The sequence below is a fragment of the Caretta caretta genome, chromosome 17, assembly GCF_965140235.1.
Source record: "Caretta caretta isolate rCarCar2 chromosome 17, rCarCar1.hap1, whole genome shotgun sequence".
NCBI lineage: Eukaryota > Metazoa > Chordata > Testudines > Cheloniidae > Caretta > Caretta caretta.
The window spans coordinates 6835639-6853646 of record NC_134222.1 but is presented as its reverse complement, the minus strand read 5'-3'; the positions used below and the strand labels follow the sequence as shown (position 1 = coordinate 6853646).

At 41.1% G+C, this 18008-nt stretch overlaps 2 protein-coding genes across 16 annotated transcripts in view; both read left to right on the top strand.

Moving 5' to 3' along the window:
* Positions 1 to 8607, top strand: part of PPM1D (protein phosphatase, Mg2+/Mn2+ dependent 1D) — a 37271-nt gene extending 28664 nt beyond the window's left edge. Inside the window, exons 5-6 of the mRNA XM_048824547.2 lie at positions 493 to 735; positions 7143 to 8607. Of these exons, the coding sequence (XP_048680504.1) occupies positions 493 to 735; positions 7143 to 7697 (798 nt within the window). The 3' untranslated portion in view covers positions 7698 to 8607. The remainder of the gene's footprint in view (positions 1 to 492; positions 736 to 7142) is intronic.
* A 6643-nt stretch (positions 8608 to 15250) lies between these two features.
* The window catches only part of BCAS3 (BCAS3 microtubule associated cell migration factor), a 510082-nt gene continuing 507324 nt past the window's right edge, over positions 15251 to 18008 (top strand). For 7 of the 15 annotated variants that reach the window (XR_012665315.1, XM_048824531.2, XM_048824529.2 and 4 more), the window contains exons 1-3: positions 16006 to 16257; positions 16539 to 16623; positions 17398 to 17485. Coding sequence is in view for 14 of the 15 variants with exons in the window: in XM_048824531.2 (XP_048680488.1) it covers positions 17415 to 17485 (71 nt within the window). In the remaining variant the exon portion in view is untranslated. Of the gene's footprint in view, positions 15385 to 16005; positions 16258 to 16538; positions 16624 to 17227; positions 17273 to 17397; positions 17486 to 18008 lie in introns of those variants that run through there. The other 8 variants (XM_048824525.2, XM_048824526.2, XM_048824520.2 and 5 more) reach the window with 6 other exon arrangements.

The window sequence follows — 18008 nt, the reverse complement described above, 5'->3', positions numbered from 1 at the left end:
TTTTTTGCTGTGTTACTCTATTGCCGTACACTTTAAAAGTATATGCAGTTGTGACATCGAGTGTTATTACTTAATAATACTGTTACAACATACATGGAGCTATTACAGTGATGGTAAACTTATTGTGATAAAGCTTATGTTTTAGTCATGGGTATTTTTAGTAAAAGTCACGGACAGGTCACAATGAGTAGGTACAAATGTATAACCACTTCAGTTACCTTTTAAAAAAAAATTAGTAAAATGAGTTTCCTCCATGTGACGTCATTATGAACAAAGTTTCACTGTAACTGGTGTTTGCACACTAATTTATTCAAACAGTTCTTGACTGCCATTCTGTCTGTCTGTTTGCTAGATGCAGGTTTGTCTGAATTCTGATGCTTTACGACCATGAGGTAGAGGTAGAGAATTGCAAACTGTGCCATATAATTTCTTCACTTTACGATCACAGTATAATGGTGATGGGTTTTCTCTGTTTTTCCTTTAAACGTTAAGGGAGAACACAGACAGTCTTGTGCCAAAATGCTGGTGAACAGAGCACTAGGTCGGTGGAGGCAGCGCACGCTTCGTGCAGATAATACTAGTGCTATTGTAATCTGCATTGCGCCGGTGCTGGACGATCCGAGCAACTGGGAAAATGAAGAGGAATTGTATCTCAACTTGGCAGAAGGCCCTTGCTACAGCAGTCCTGATATGTGCATGATGACACCGTCCCGCTGCTGTACCCCTCCTGTCAAGGTAAAATTATTTAGAATTTTAAGAATGAAACCCACAAAATTTGTAGCTAATTCCTCATCCACCTCCTGCTTCTTCTCACTAGAGAGAGGCAGCCTTCTTATGTGACTCAGAAAGATCACACACTTCTCCTTTTAGCATATGTTCTTCAGTTGTTTAGTCCTGGGAATATAAATCAAGAGTGTAAAAGTATGAGCTCTGGACTTGGGGACATTCAAAGTCTCTGCGTAATCTTAAAATCTTGACACTTTTTGAATTACCAGTTGAATGCTAACAACTGAAATCTATAACGATAGAATGGTGGTGGTTGGTGTATTTTTGTTTTAAAAAGGTCAGTATTTAAATTATATGTACAGCATCCTTCCTAATGAGTAGTTGCATTTCCCTACGCTACATAAACCGAGAAATGATTAGTTGTTTTAAGAGCACTTTTATTTTCAGGTTGGGAGAGCATATCTGCATCTATCTGTCAATTCAAATTCTCTTCATTAAAAGAGACAGCCTTATTTTTACAGGGATCTTCCTTTGAATTAGACCCTTGTCCATTAACATAGAAGGGAGGTTTTTGGAAGGTCTTTACCGTTTTGTTGTTAAAGACTAGGATATAATTGTGAGTGGATGTTTGTTCTCTAATGTCTTTGAATAGCCATCCTTTACGTAAAGTAAAATTGAAAATCAAAGATTAGGATGAGAGTACTTAACATTTGGTTGATATAGAGACAGACAGCTAATAAAACAGCAAGTGGGGTTTTTTCCATTCAGTAGCAGCAGGAGAATGCATGGGAGGAACCCCAAATCCACTGAAAAGGGTAGCAATCCCAAAGTCTTCTGTGGCGAGAGATTATCTGAATTGTAATTATTCCTGTTTTTCAGTCAGTGGTTTTTTGTGTACAGCTTTTGAATTATTTCCAGCCCTTGTCAAGTAAACTTTGGGTCATGTTGATTTGAAAATGTCCCAGAACTAGCATTTCAAATAACTACTCTAAATATCCCTTCCCGCCTTTTCACTCACGTAAATAAATTCAGTACATTCTGTGTGGTGTAGAAATCTGTGCTCCAAATGGTCAGACCAATACCAAAAGCAATGGAAGCTCTAGGTCAAAACTTCAGAAGAGGAGTGTCATTCCTTTCATGGCCATTTTCAAACTGCCCTTCAGCTCTCTGCTGGGCCTGCTAGGCTGTTTTTAAGGGACTGCAAATCCCCCCCTTAAAGTCCTCTTGCTGTTTTGGAGTACGCAGCACATGTTAGACTCATATCAAGGCAAATGGTCTTTCATCTCAAAGGTAAGTGCTAAACTGTTACTTTTAACAGTTCAAAGTGATGTTTAGTACTGAGATGAAGGTAACTTTTTATTTTGTTTTAGGGATTGTCTATATAGGGAAAATAACTGAAATAGGTACAGCGGAGTAAGCTATATTGCTATAGCTATTCCAGAATAGCTCCCCATGTGGCCAGAACACATTGTTCTGGAATAAAAGTGACTTTATTCCAGAATGATTACTCCACTTTGTGTGTGAGGTAATTATTCTGGAAGAAATTTTCTTTTATTCCAGAACAGTGTGTCCACACAGGGAGCTATAGCAGAATAGCTTATTATTCTGTAGCCATTCTGGTCAATTTCCTCATGTATACAAGGCCTGTATGTCCTCTTTTTCTTAGCAGGGCCCTGATGGTAAAATTCAGTTGGCCACAGGCATAGAACGGTTACCATTAAATCTGCTGGTTCCATTTTAAGTACACTTTTTTCCTCTTGCCCCGCTTCACAGTTTTATTTTATAATTTTAAAAATATTTATTTTATTTAGGATAATTCATTCCTATCCCACTTGATTTCTTTTAAAACTGAAATGACTACACAGATACCACAAATATAATTTTTAGCATTAGTATAGGTTGCTGTTTTAGTAACAAATACCATCTATTCTCACAGAATCGGTATAAAAGTGGAAGGAAAGGAAAAAGTGGAAGCAGGAAGTGGAAAAAGAGAGAGAGAAAACAGGGCAACTGTCCTATCAGAATAATATTGAAACATTTAAGGAAAAACAAACATCTCTAGACAGACTAGAATAAATGGAATGACTCTGCATCTGTGTCCCTTTTTGTGTATTTTTGTGAAAGCCAAAAAGGAGCTTCCCTATATTTTTCAGGTCGTTATTCTGGCTTGACTAATAAGTAACCTTTTTTGCAATGGGCATGGGAGCAGCTTTTCATTTCAGTGAGACACAATAATGGTGAGAAGAGCAGATTTCCACACTCGGGTTAATGTAATTGACCAACAGGGTTTTCCATTTAAAGAGCAAACTGCTTCTAAATACATCTTCTGGGTAAAATTCAAGCGCAGGAGGCACCTCTGACTCATTTTCTTTCTATGAAATTCAAATTACGTTAAACCTAAAATTAACTAGCATGGGAACCAGAGTGTGGGTAAATGAAGACTGCATTGTGCCTTGCTTCAGCCTTTTAAAAAGAAACCAATTCCGTTTTGGAGGGAGGATTAAAATAGCCCATGAGGGACAGAATTTTTCCTGCTGGTTCAAACGGTAAAAGTTGGACTTGTGCCTTCTGCAATAACTAATACCTGATCTTCCAGAAGCAGGCAACCCCCACTGCCCAAACCATACATAATCCACCCAGTTGTATAATGCTGTACATGAGGGAGAAGGTAATTGCTTCCTGATCCCTGTGATAATCATACTCTGGCCTTTAAAAAAAATCCATTATTTGACTCTGACAGTAAATTCTACCGGAATACAGAGTATTTTATACACTAAGGTATATAAAGTATTTTATTTGGTATATAAATTTACCTGCTCTTCACTTAAAGTTGACTGAGTTGTTGTATTATGAGACAGTGAGAAATGGATTGGTTTTTACTATATCCTTCAAAATTTAAAATCTCAAATATTCAGTCTCAAATGGAAGTCATTTGTATAGATTCACAACCAGTATTTCTGGCACGTCAAGAAGTGGACAAAACCCTTTTTTCTAAGACGTATTTTTTCAGATCTGCTGTCCAATCGCTTTTAACCAGTGTGTTGATGACCTAACCTTTGCAGAAGTATACATAACTCCAGTAATGTTTGACTTTTGACTGTATTTACTAATTCCTCCCATCAGAGTAAACGTTGCACTTTCACAATAGCCACAGAATTGTTTCCAAATAATTTTTCTTCTGAGAAATGTATATGGGGAAATATTAGGGAGACAGCCACTGATTACAGAATTTAAGGAGTTTAAAAATTGGAGCCTTGCTCCTACATGGTAATGTAAAAGTAGGGGAGGCCAAATTCTTCCTGGGATGCAGCTTATTTGGAAGAAATCATGGTACAAGAGGGGAGGGGAGGATCCTAGATATGAATATCCATGTGTGAGATGAGTCTAGTGGTGGTCATATTATTGTCTTGAAATTCACTTCTCCCCAATGAGAAAGTGAGATGTCACACTAGGAGTTCAGGTCTGTTTACTCTTATGGAGCTTATTTCTGTCCCTTCTAAGTAAGAGTTCCTTTATGTAAAGAATCTGGCATTTTCATGTATGGAGAGACACTACAAGTATTTATCTCCCATCTGAAAAACATCTGTCTTTGCTCCTGTTAATAACCATACCAGAAGGACGATCAGTATCACAATACCTAAAACCAGAGGGAAGTACCTGATCTGAATTAGCCAGATAGTTAATGCTTTCATGGATTGTAATTGCCTTTTTCCCAACCTGAGATCCATCATCAAAACTGTGCATGCCATGGGTGTTAGATGTGAGCCAGTGGCAAGAGGTTACTGATGATGGTTCCTTTTATTTACATTTTACTCTTGGGGATTGTGTCTTGGAGGGAAATGGCTCGGCCTTTAAGGCTTTGTCTACACTGGCAACTGAACCACAAACCTTTTGTTGTTCAGAGGTGTTTAAATCCCCCCTGCCCCCCACCAAGACAAAAGTTTTGCGAAAAAAGCACATGTGTGAACAGGGCTTTGTCGGCAGGAGCGCTCTCCTGCTGACAAAGCTACCGCTGCTCGTTGGGGGTGGAAGTTTTTTGTCAGCGGGAGAGCTCTGCTACACTGCGTGCCTTTTAGCAGCACAGCCATGTCACTAAAAGTTGCATAATGTAGACAAAGTTTAAGTGTGGAGAGTATTGATAAGAACCAACACCTTTGTCTGTTATCTTCAAAGAACTAAAGAGGCATTTGTAACTTTGGGTCTTAACAATCTCAGGTCTCCTAAGTATGGTTATTTCTGAAATAAAATGGAGGCCAAAGCCAAGTTCCTGAATTAAATAAGAGTATCCCCTTGTTTCTGAGTCAGATCTTTTTGGTGCCAACTGTAACTGATTCATCCTTGAAATAGTCCTAAGATTTAAAAAAAAACTCTCAACAATTTCCTATTGCTGTCAGCAGCTGATTGCCCAGGAATGAATTTTGACTGGTCCACACCCTCGGTTCCTTTTTTTTTCCCCCCCCTTCTCATTACCCCATTCCACCCTAAATTCCTTGTACTCCCTCTCCTAATTTTTTCCATTTTAGTACCCCAAATCATTGTGTTACTGCAGCTATCCATATCGAGCAAGGCTATCGGTGATGAGAGCCATAGCACTGAGGATCTTGCATAGCAAGATATGCCAGATTAAAAGTCTAACAAAGAGCCAGTCTCAAAAGTATAATTGAGTCTATTAGGCAACAGTTCACAAAGCACCTCCAAATGTGTAAACTACATGGGTTTTTTTGTGTTGTCACTAGAACTGAGTGAAAGAATAACTTCTAAAATACTGTCCATAAATGTCTGTCATCAGATCTATTGATAGCATCTCAAACAGTTCAATTCACATCTTTTAAAAGTTTGAATTTATCCTTTTTGTTTTTTTGCAATAACTATTTAAATTTGGTTTACATTGGATCATCAAAGATACAATAATCTTTCAGTAATGTCCAGGTTTCTCACTGGAAAAAAAATCCCTTTGATACGCCAGCCTGTCTTTTGAAGTGTTTTTTTAAGCGTAGAGTCTAATTTTTCAGATGTGTTGAGCAACAACAGGCCCCTTTGACTTCAAATTGGGCTACGGTTGCTCAAGGTCTGATTTTCAAAAGTACTTAGATTTTGAGATCTTTTGTATTATTTCAATGCGTTCAGTTTCAACTGCAGTAACCGCAGGTGCATTTAGTTTGCAGTATAATACAGTTTCTGGAATAAGATAGTCATTAGGTTATTGTCCTTACGTTGGTAATACATAAAATGATGTGGCCTTGAAAAAATGCTTTGAAGGTCTCTTATTGAATAAACAGCAATTTCTCCACAATTTGAATCTTTTAATAATTGTGTCAACATTTACATGTAAAGGGCACTGCATAAATAGCAGTTTATACAGCCCTACTGTGAGATAGTGAAGTCTTCTCTATTTTCCTGATGATGAAATTGAGATAGAAATGATTTACCAAAGGCCACAGAGAGCAGCGAAGCCAGGATTAGAATTAGGAAGTTCCTGGCTTCCAGTGCATTATACCACACTCTCTCTCTTCAAATTACAGAATAACTTTGCTGTGCAGAAAACAGCCAAATTTACTTTGCTGAATAAAGAGAGTTTTGAAAGGCCAGAGCCTAATTTTTATTCAGTCTTCCCCAGTTGTAAGGAATAAGTGTGTTACTAACCTAGAAGGATTGGAAGCAACAAACGTAAATTCAGAGGTTAGTGTAGTATTGTCCAGGGAGGCCCTTATTCCATCTCCTTGTACGCCATTAGAACTCCTCCAGCAACAGAGCATTGCTTCAGGCACCTGATACCTTGTTCAGCGGTAACTAAAAAGTCTAAGTGTAATTCAGGTCAGGAGATAGAGCCTGTTCTTTTGCTGTTTGTCCTAATAATACTTGGCCATTCAATGACATTTTTAATCTTCAAAGCACTTTGGAAACAATCTCACAAAACATCTGAAAGAGAGCATTGGCACCTTCATTTTGCAGAGGATACTGATGAAGACTGGAGTGTGCGGCATTCAGTGCAGACATCCTTTTCGATGTTGGTATTCCAAAGTAATGAAAGATGCAAGGCGGTCCCATAGTTCGGTGACTTACTTATTAACTTTACGCCAGTGAGAATGAAAACACGTATGCTAACTGAGGCGAGACAGGTCTCTGAAAAATCTAATGGCAGACATGTCATCATAGACTTACTGATGGAAATTAACAAACTTGAGTAAGGTTGGAGGGCTGAAACTGGCAAGTTTAGATCCAGAGCCTGAACTCCGCTGTGAAAATGTTCAGGTGTGTTTTGCATCTGGATCTGGAGTTAGACCAGTCTCCAAGAAGCTTTAGTATCTGCTGTCATGTATAGTATCTTTCACCCACATACTTTAGCCATGGTCTGTGGTAACACAATTGGAGTAATGATATTTATGGATAAATAATTCCTTCTTTTTTAATCCCAGCTTCTAGAAGAGGATCTGTGGCCACGACTGAACTCCTCTGAGCCTGTTCCTTCTCTCATGCATAGCAATGTGATCTTGGATAAATATTCCGAGCTGTCCAGTGAGATTGCTAAAAGCAGTATACCGTTGGCGGTAGCATCCTCTAGGGATCCAGGCCCACAGGAGGAGAATTGTAGCAAAACACTAGCTTTGAGGATTCATGAATCTTACAGCAATGGCTTGTCAGTTACCCTCTCCCCTTCCAACTCAGCAAATTCAAGCATGGACCAAAAAAGCTTAAAGATGTCTCCTAATGGCCAAACAAAATCCCAAGAAGCAGAGAGGACACCTACAGGAAACTTTAAACGGACATTAGAAGAATCTAATTCTGGCCCAGCTTTGAAAAAGCCAAGACGTAGCCTGAGTCGAAACATTAGCGTCCAGCCAGAAAGCCTGTCCACAACTCCACAGCGCAAAAACTCAAACAAGCTCACCATGCGGCGAAGCCTGAGGGGACAGAAGAAGCTTGGCAATTCACTATTCCACCAGACCAGGAAAGCCGTTTGTGTTTGCTGAGGGGTGTTTGTGTGAGCACAGTTTGGTCTGATTAGAATGTTGAAGTTGGTGCAGAAATTTGAAACTCTTCCTGTTTATCTTTTTTTAAAGTAGAAAACTTTTGGTATTGAACAGCTTTATTCTCAGCCTTGTACTGCTTGTATTATAACTGTGAATTTTGTAGATGTGTAGGGTATAAGTCTCTGTAAAATGTGTGTAAATTTGTACTCCTTCATACAAATGTAGTCTCTTTTTTCCCCCTTGTATAATTGTTACAACAGGGCTAAACGTTGTTTAAAAGAAGATGTTTAATCTTTTTTGTTAATTTACTAAAGTCATGAATTTGTATAAGCTTCTTGTGATGAGAATTTCACAACTTTTTAACTGAAGTAAATTATTAAATAGAATGGAAGATATGTATTTTCGTAGTACTATACGTTCAACCCAAAGTGTGTCTTTTAGAGAATACTCTAGACCTATTTTTTGTTCTTAAATTTTAGATTTCTCTATTCAGAAATGAAATGGAAGCAGAGATGTTGTGTTACTTTACACAGCTCAATATCAATTTCTTTATCTTAATTAAAATACTATGCAGTATCTTATTCAGTTGTATTTTTTGTAACCTTAATCGTCAAAGTATTTAGCAAAAAAAATTGTGGTTTTTTTTTTTTTAAATTTCTGAAAACCCCAGCCCATCCTACAAAGCCATTCTCATCCTCTGTAGTAATTTATGGCATTTTTATCCAGGCATTTGGTAGTGGTATTTCTTTTAATATATGTGCCCTATAAAGGCATTTTTTGTTATTTAACTAACCGATGGTACTGCTAATTCCTTTCCAACGTAAGTCATCAAATTATTTTATGATTTACAGTTTTCATTGAGTATGTGGACCATATATATGTTCACCTAAATAAAACAAGTGAAAACTTGCTTGGGGTGCCTTTGTTCTTTAACTATGTACAGTGTCTTATGCTCAAATTCTTTAAACACTGTGGTTTTGTGTAATTGTGCAAATATTAAATGGTTGGTTCCTTCCTTAAAAAACCTTAAAAAAGGTCTTTAAAAAAAACACCTGTTTTTATCAACTGGTTCCCAATTCTACACTTTATTTTTAAAAAGCAGGAGGGGTAGATAGTGTGATGTGCCATGGAGAGGACTTTTGGAATGAGAAATATAGACTTGGATTAGAGAAGTCTACTGTTTCTCTGCATGCTTTGCCTTCCCCCTGCCTGTCTCCGCAGGAAATTTTGATCAGGAAAGATATGCCCACCTGATTTTTGTAGTCCCTATTCAGTGCTTCAGAGGGAGATAAAGAAACCTCAAAGGTTTATGCCAGCATGGTGTTGGGGGAAACTTCCTTGACTGCACACCAATCTGTTCATCCTGTGCGTGTTGAGTTTAAAAAACAAACTGATCTAATGCCATTTATAGTTACATACATACCTTTATAAAGTGTCCATAACAGTTGTTATACAGGATGATTTATAGTAAAACACAAATATATCCTGAAAAGCCATTGGTATCCCAATAACTGTCCTTCCCAGCCCCCCACCTACTCCCAATCTCTGTAACAGGAATACTGGAACTATCAAGATTCTTATGCACTTTTGCTCTTACTACTGTATTTCTCCATTTTTAAATTCTAGAGGAATGTCCATTCTCATTCTCAGCGGAGGGTTTTTGCTTTATCTTCCAGCATCTCTCTTTCACTAACCAGAGTCTGTTTTTTATGGGAGAATCAGTGGCATTTTGCAGGGTTTTGATGTCAGAGCTGCTTCTTCTGCAAATACCCACTATTTGTGTAAGTTTGATGTGCTTCAACTGAACATTATAGAAACTAAGTTGAGCCAGACGAAATAGAAAAGAGGAAGGGAATGTAGGTTTTTCCTCGTGTACACCAGTCAGAGGATCTGGAATCATCAACAAGCAACTCTATCTTCTGTCAAAGCCATTATCAATTTATTACATGGGAGAAGGAAGATGTCCAACTTTTTTTTTTTTTGGTAAGCAAAAACTCATTAAGTTTGGTCCATGAGTGAAACATGGCAAAATGAGTTCGAAATGAGGTTGCCTTTATTTTTAATTCTGCTGCTGTGGCCAATACAAATGACTTCAGAGTCCATTGCTCTTGTCTTGATCTATAAGGATCTTAGCCACTCAGAACAAGATGAAGTGTTGTATGTCATCCTGGTGGGCTGTAATTCGACATGAAGATATAAGATTTATGTAGTCTTCCATTTTATTCAAATTATGTGAAGTTTTTCAGAAACAGAGAGACCTCAAAAGCAAATGCAACAAGTTAAAACCACTGAACTAGGCTTATTTCTGTGACCTGTGGAAAGTTTCAAAACAGTTCCTCTTTATTTGGATTATTTAAATTCAATTAAATGTAACGGGTCAATGCTTAATCTTAAATATTTATGCAGTTTAAGACTGTTGACATTCTACAGTGTCTTTTGACAGAGCAACTCAAAGTGCTCTACAAATTAATCCTCACAACACTGAATGAGGTAATTACTGGTCTTTTTCAAAACACTGTTCGTATACATATTTTGCTAGCTCCCTGCTCAACATGTTAGTATTAACATGGTACTTTGGGCTAAACTTATTGAGTCACTAACAATACTGGTAGTGCATAGATTGACCAGATTTCTGGTAATGCATAACTCCTCAGTTGACAGAATTTTACTGTATTTGCATTTTCAGTTGGCAGTTAAGATCTGTATTGTTCCTATAGTACCATCTAGAATTTTTAAACGGACATAGGCAAATACAGCGTTCAATCAACCTGCTTTACTCAAACAGCATGTACTAGTGGTGGGCACTTGACTTGATGACTTAAGTTCCCTCCATCTTTAATTACTACGAAAAATTAATTCTATGGTAATGCGTTAAAATTCTGTCCTGCTATGTCTTTCTAAGGCATTTGGAGTTAATTGGGTTGGCCTTTATTTCTCTCTAGGTCTTGTTGAGCTGTGCGCAAGAACTTCTTGGTTTAGAAACCCAGTCTGTAGAGTGTTTTCCCTGAAGGTGTCCACCAAAGCCTATTTGTCTGTGTATGAGCAGTCTTTCACTTTGGTCAGTATTTTATGATCAGTTGACCTTTTTTTCCCTTTTTTTGGGGGGGGAGGGGGGCATGTTTTTCTGAGCTGGTCACTTCTGTTGTCTAGTTTCTTTAATCATCATGCTTGCTTTATCTTTATTCTAATTTTACGTTTTATGGTGCAGAACATTCCATGTACTGCTTTGGTTATGGACCCAATATACACTATGGCATTTTATACTGAATGTGTTTGTGCTAGGTGGATATATTATGGTCAGAAGGCTCCTACACGTGACTTGCTTTTAAATGTGCAAGGAAAAGGCCAGTATTCTAGAATTACATCAGTGGCCAGGATTATATTTTTGGAACCTAATTCTTTAATACTGGAACAATAAAACCCACAGGCTAAAAGTAGCTCTGCTACCTACATGTTACTATGGCTACAGAAACCCCAAATGGAATCATAGGCTTTCTGAAGATGTATAATTCTCTTTCATCCAAGGAATGTAATAACATCTCTTACAGATATAAATATTAATGTATGGTCTAAGTTGGTCCTTAAATTATTTCTCATACTATGGGATTGTAACCCATGGTTAACAGTTTTTACTAGGGATGATGATTTTTACTGTTGCACAGAAATTCATACACGAAAAAGCAGTTTTTAACTAGCAATTGAGTAGCTATATTTGACTTACTGATCTATAATATTATAAGTCTAAAATATTAACTGCTGGTTTTAATTTGATTCTTGCTTAGTAAACCATTTTTAGTTAAACGAATAATTGCATTTTTCATCTCTAAATTTCAAAGCATTTAATAGATCCTACTTAGCTGCCTATCTGCCAGGGAATTCAAACAACTCTTCACCAGTCTACAAGCTTTTACAGGTTTGTAGTAAAAGACTGGTGAGATGTCAGTCTTTTTTTTTTTTTTTTTTTTTTTATAAAAAGGATGACTTTTTTTCTTGCCACAAGGAAAACCCAGCTGTAACACATTAAGAATTATGTGAATCTGTATCACAAGTTACATGGAAATACACTGAAGAAAAAAGACTTTGTATACACTGGCACATGTTCACTTTTTTCTGACTATATATGTTGAAGCAAAATTTGACTATATCATCAAGCACATGCACTCAGGTAAGTGTGACCTCTTTTCCCTGACCACTCCCCCTCCCCCTGTTTCCCATAGTACTTGTTTAGGGCTGCAGGGTTTTCTCCATTTGCAGCAGCAGATGTCATCACTTTAATGTCTGCTTTCTTAGTTTTGAATAAAATAAGCAAAGAGAATTATTTGAAAGGAAGAAGTATAGTACAAATAAAACTTTTGCAATTGCAAACGGAGATTCCCCAGAGCAATCATTCCCTTCCATTTTTTAAAATATATTTTGATTGCTACTGTAAACTGGCTAGAGCTTACCCTTTTGTCAGCTTTGCCTATTTTGATGTCATTTGATGTCCACATAAGTTAATTAGTCAATCAGGATAAGGAAAAAATAAAATTTACAGCTGACAGCCCTCCTTAAGTGGCAGCAGTAAATCGAATTAGGCCTGTTGAGTCATAGCTTTCAAACATTTTTCATTGTGAAACAAAATTATAGTATGTGCAAGGAGGAAGTTATCTGTGTATCAGCTAGTGGTTTTAGGGGGTGTGTGTGTGTAATTCAAGTCACCATTGTGTAGTCTAACCTATTCAACCAGAAACTTCAGCTCTCTTCCTGTAAGGGCATTTCTCTGTTGTGAGACAGTTTAACAGATATAGGAACTTAACATTTGAACATTTCTTCAGGCTCGGAAGGAAGTGTCCTTGTATATTTTAACTCCAAACGTACCTAATATTGCTCTACAGGATAGGTTTGTTAGAAGCATTGCCCCTGTTTGACCTGTGTAGTCAAAGTTTGGGGCTTTGGGGATGTTCTAGCTGGTTACAAATTGATGGAGTATGGTATTTTCTTGGATGTAATCTTGTTTATTTACAAGGACCCTACACCATCTCTGAGTCTAGGAAAAACCAGGCATAACAGGAACAGTTCATTAGCTTACAGCCCCCAGTCTCTTTAGCCAACTGAACAGACCCTAAAAGTCTCTGCCTGGCTTTTTCTAGGCTTACATATTGGACTCACCAGTTAATGCTTGGCTTGCTTGCTTTTTCCTCTTCTGCCTTCCCACCTGCACCCACACAAACACCACTCAACAAAAGACCACCATCAACTCAGCCCAGACTCTTGGACAAATTCACAATCCCTTTTTGTCTTAAGTGGAGGGCTTCTGATTAACTCATCCTGACAATTGTTAATTGAAGGGCATGCTCATACACAATCTCAGAGTTTTGTGACTGCAGTCCCTTGTACTTCTCAGCATAAGGGGTTCGCATAACAAATTTTTTGGTGGCGTCAGAGTGCGGCCACCAAGTCTTGCTGGTGGCCTCTCTGACAATTTTTCCTACAATACTTAACTTTAGGAAAAATAAATATCCACATATACATGTCCAAATCATTGTAATTTGTTTGCAGACTCAGTAATAAAAATAATGTACAGTTGTTCTATTCTTTACTGGACCTAAACAGAACAGAAATACACACAAGGTGCTTTGTATGTTTTTGTCTTTTTTTCTTATTGTGTCTTTTGGTTGCTTTTTTTAAAAAAAGACTTGCTAGCGGCTAAGTCTGCTGTGAAAGGTGATATCAAACAAACAAACAAACATCACTTTTCACAGCAGATGTACTAAGCCTAGGGCTCAATTAAGCCCTGGATGGAGAAGTGGTTAGTGAGGCAGCAGGAACCAGGGGTACTTGGGGAGGGTGAGTTCGGGGCCAGGGCCAGAGCCAATCGCCTCATAGGCAGGGAATGGAGCCCAAACCCCTATGCCCAGAGGATGGGGGCTGGGGATGGAGCCCAAAGCCCCATAGGTGGAGCTTACCACCCACCACCCAAGGGCTGAAACCCAAACCCTAGGAAGGTGGGCAACTCACACTAGCTGTCTGCTCCTTCAGCTTTGCTGTCTTCCCCAGAGGTGGCCACAGCCCAATCATTGCTGGCAGCCGCAAGGGAGGGGCTGCTGCTTCCCTGCCACCACCCAGGGGGCTGTGGCTGCAAGAAAACCCCCTGGTGGCCACATTTGAGAAATACTACATCTGCTCCAGTTAGGGACCCTCTCCTCTTCTTTTTCGGTCAAGGGCCTAACTTACATTCCCTCTTGTAACTAATGATGTAGATCAGTAATCATACAATTGAATCTTTCTGGATGATGAAAACTTGTGGTGTTATCATTTGTGGTTTCTGAGTATGAGTTTCCTTATTGGTGACACGTGGCTCTACAAGAGTTGCAGTCATCTTGTAAATGTACGGGACGGGGATGCAACTGCTTGTTCTGAGTATGACATTTTATTCCAAGCTGTATCCCTCAGCTCTCTCATGACCAGACTGTTGTGAGAAAGCTGGCGTATGCCATCTGAAGGCAGCGTTTGTCAGGTTTTTGTTTTACACCCAGCAGGTTCCCAGAGAGGGTGATTCCAGAATTTATTTACGGAAGTGGGAAGGACATCTATTGCCTAAAAAAATCAGGATGCTTCAAGCCAGAGTTTTCAGAGTAGCAGCCGTGTTAGTCTGTATCCGCAAAAAGAACAGGCGGCCTTGTGGCACCTTTGAGACTAACCAATTTATTGAAGCATAAGCTCTGGTGGACTAAAACCCACTTCAGCCAGAGTGGCCATTTTAGCCCTGATGCCACCGCAGCCGGTCTTGCCCACTGAGGTTTCGTTGGGCTGCCTTCGCTCGCCGCGCTGCTCAGGGCACTGGGGACGCTAGCCCAGGAGCGTCCCGGGGGCAGCGGGTGGAGCTGTGTCCCGCCCAAACACGCGTCCGGGCGGCTCTGTCCCGTTATGACAGGGCCGCTCCCTGTCCGCGGGGCGGGTGTGTGTGTGTCCTGCTGTGACACCCCCTTTCCGTGCCCAGGCCTCTCCGCTCTTCGTTCGCCTCATCTCGCCCGCCGGGGCCGTGCCGCAGCTCGGCCCTCGCAGCCTGGCCTCGCTCAACCGCCGTCCCGCTCTGCCCCCACCCCCCCGGTTCTGTGGAGCCTCCGCCATTATCCCCCCGCCCCTAGGACTGTTCCGGTCCACCCCGCCCCCGCCCCATGACGGGGCGGAGTCTACCCGCTCTGGGCCGGAGACGAGCGGACCCTCCCGGAGACAGCCGGGGCCTTGGTTTTGTTGCCTCAGCCAGGCCACTTCCGGGATTACGTAATGACGAAGCTGACGGTAAAATAGGATTCTGACGCCTTGATGTGGGCGGGGTCGAAGGTCTTTCCTTCTGATTGGCCGTTGGTCCGTGACTGACAGGATCCTGGGCTTTGCCTCCCTGCACGTGCGTCGGGGTCTCACGATGGCTCTCGCGAGATCTGGATGTAAACAAAGCTAAACGGGCCCAGGCTGTGCTCTGTTCTCTCAACCTACTCTGGCCAGTGAGCGGGTGCAGGCGACAGTCAGATCGTCGATGTCCCGCCCACTGCTCCATACCGGGGAGTGGGATTGGGTGACAGGACGGAGGAGCCTGCCTCTCCCGCCTGCTGATTGGCTGTTGGTGTCAGCGTGTGCCAGGTGTCAGTTCCCGAGAGGGTCCCAAACACTGTCAGTGAGGAGCCAGGGCGAAGGAGCAACGCAGCAGGTGAGGGGGGCCGGGGAGGGGGGATGGGAAACGGGAGCGGGGAGATAGAAGGGGAGGAGACTGGTGGAGGAGGGGGATGGGGCAGGGGAGGAAGGAGAAGGGGCGGGGGCGGGGAAAGCAGGGGTGGGAGAGGAGAATAGGGCAGGGGAGGAGGGAGCAGGGGTGGGAAATGGGGAGGGAGGGGAAGAGTGGCAGGGTCTGGAGAAGAGTGGTGGGGCAGAGGAGCAGGGAGAAGGGGTGGGGGCAGGGGAGGAAGGGGCAGAAGTGCGAGAAGGGGAAGGGGCAGGGGGAAGGGTTGTAGGGGCAGGGAAGGGAGAGAAGGGGGTGGTGATGGCAGTAGGGAGGAAGGGGAACAGCCACGGTGGTGACGGGGAAGAAAGGAAGGAGAAGGGCTGGGAAAGGAGGATGTGGGGTGATGGGGCATGGCAGGAAGGGGGATGGGACAGGGGGTGGGGTAAGGGAGGAAAAAGAAGGGATGGGAGGCAGGGAGTGATGGAGGTTGGGGGAGCAAGGGGAAGGGTCTGGGAAAGGGGGATGGGGTAGGGGAGGGGTGAGGAAGGATGTGATAGAGGGATGTGCAGGGGTAGAGGAAGGGAGGGATGAGGGGAGGGGAGGGGAGGGGAGAGACGGGGGGAAAATGAAGGTGTCTGAGTACGGAGGAGTAAAATAAATTGGATTGGTCTGGTGAGCTGTGGTATCTGGGTGGCAATTTGGGGATCACAAGTGTGGGAGGCTGGTCAGGCTCAATTTCCCGGCTCAAGAATTGCCAGTGGGGTTTCTCAAGACTGAACTGATGATTCCCAATAGCCCTGCACTTCAGGCTCTCTTCCACCCTGGGACTCTGGTGGCACAAGAGCTGGAGTTCTGTTGCAGGTAACAGTGCTTGTGGCTGAATGACAGCAGGCACTGGCTGCTACAGATGTACCACTGGGCTTGGAACAACTCCTCTCCTCCATGTCTCTTAGACTGTAAAATGCTTGGAACATGGATCAAATCCTGGCCCCATTGAAGTCAATGGTGTCAGGATTTCATCTACAGTCTTTATTTTCTGTACAAAGTACCATGCACACATGCAACACTAAGTAATGACTACTATGTTGGGTAATGTGGTTGCAGTGACCTGGATTCAACTGTTGTTGTTTTGTTGTTGCTAGATTGCTAATTGGATGATAGAAGCTGTTGAGGGGCGTGATTAGGACCTGTCATAATTACTGGTGTCTGGTCAATGCCTTTTGCCCTGTGAGTAAAAAACTGTTTTGTTTTTCTGCATAAGAGAACTGATCTGAATTGTTCTGAACAACTAAAAGCGGAATGCTTTTGTTTTGTGAAATCTTATGCATTGGTTTTAATCCTAGCCATTGTGATTACTTACTGAATGTCTTGTTTCCCAAGAGCATATTCATTGTGATTAAAAGTCTGTGTTTCTATAATTTATGTACTTGTGGCACCTTAGAGACTAACCAATTTATTTGAGCATGAGCTTTCGTGAGCCACAGCTCACTTCATCTGATGAAGTGAGCTGTGGCTCACGAAAGCTCATGCTCAAATAAATTGGTTAGTCTCTAAGGTGCCACAAGTACTCCTTTTCTTTTTGCGAATACAGACTAACACGGCTGTTCCTCTGAAATCTATAATTTATGTGTGTATTTTTCCTGGTCAGTATCTCATGATGAAATGCTGCTCTCAAGCTGGTGTAATGCAGTTAGTGTATTTATAAAATTTGTTGTTATATATTTTCCTAAGATGTTGGTGCATATGTGCAGTTTACATAATACATGGTTTCTTTAAATAAAACTCATTTTATCATGCAAGATTTTGTTTTCCCTTTTTTCCTGTGGTGTAGATTGGGATATTGAACAAGCAGAGATCTATTTAAACAGTGCCAGAGGTGAGTATAGTGATTTAGATGTATCTGAGGGAAGAGCTTACAGTCATGCTAGCTAGAGAAACTGACTAATATAAATAAACATTTCCCCATAAATAATTATTTTAAAAAAAATCTACTGCCCATAGGTATCTGCAGAGCAACGATGGCAACAGAATCTCCTCGCCGCCCTAGCCGATGTACAGGGGGAGTTGTGGTTCGCCCACAGGCTGTCACGTAAGCATGTTTTAGAAGATGTCCAATTACCTTTGTTTGAAATCCCTAGAATATTCCTGTTCAACAAATACGTGGTCCTCTCAAAATCAGCAGCAACTTCCTGTCATAAACAGTACAGTTTTATTGTGCTCAGTATTTTCCAGGAAAAGAAAGTAAATAAATGCCTCTTTCCAGATTTACAAGATTATACACAGCAGGCATTCTCTTTGAAAGGGATACATTTGAGATTGGTAGGCCAAAATGTTCACCAACCTTACAAGTTACAGGGTAGATGATTGAACACTTTATATATAAACAAGAAATGACTGCAAAACATATTTTGCTTGCTAAACAAACTCGACACTAGATACAACTGAGTCATAACAAACTTGTGCTTAGTGGGCATTTGTAGATTTCCCCCCCCCCCCCCGCCACTGCTGTCTCCCTCTGTTCCATTCTTATATTAAAAAGTATAAAAGCTCCTGTTATCTGCACTGCCTCAGTAAGTGAGGTTGCTGTGGATGTCAGTGTACTGCTTGCTCAG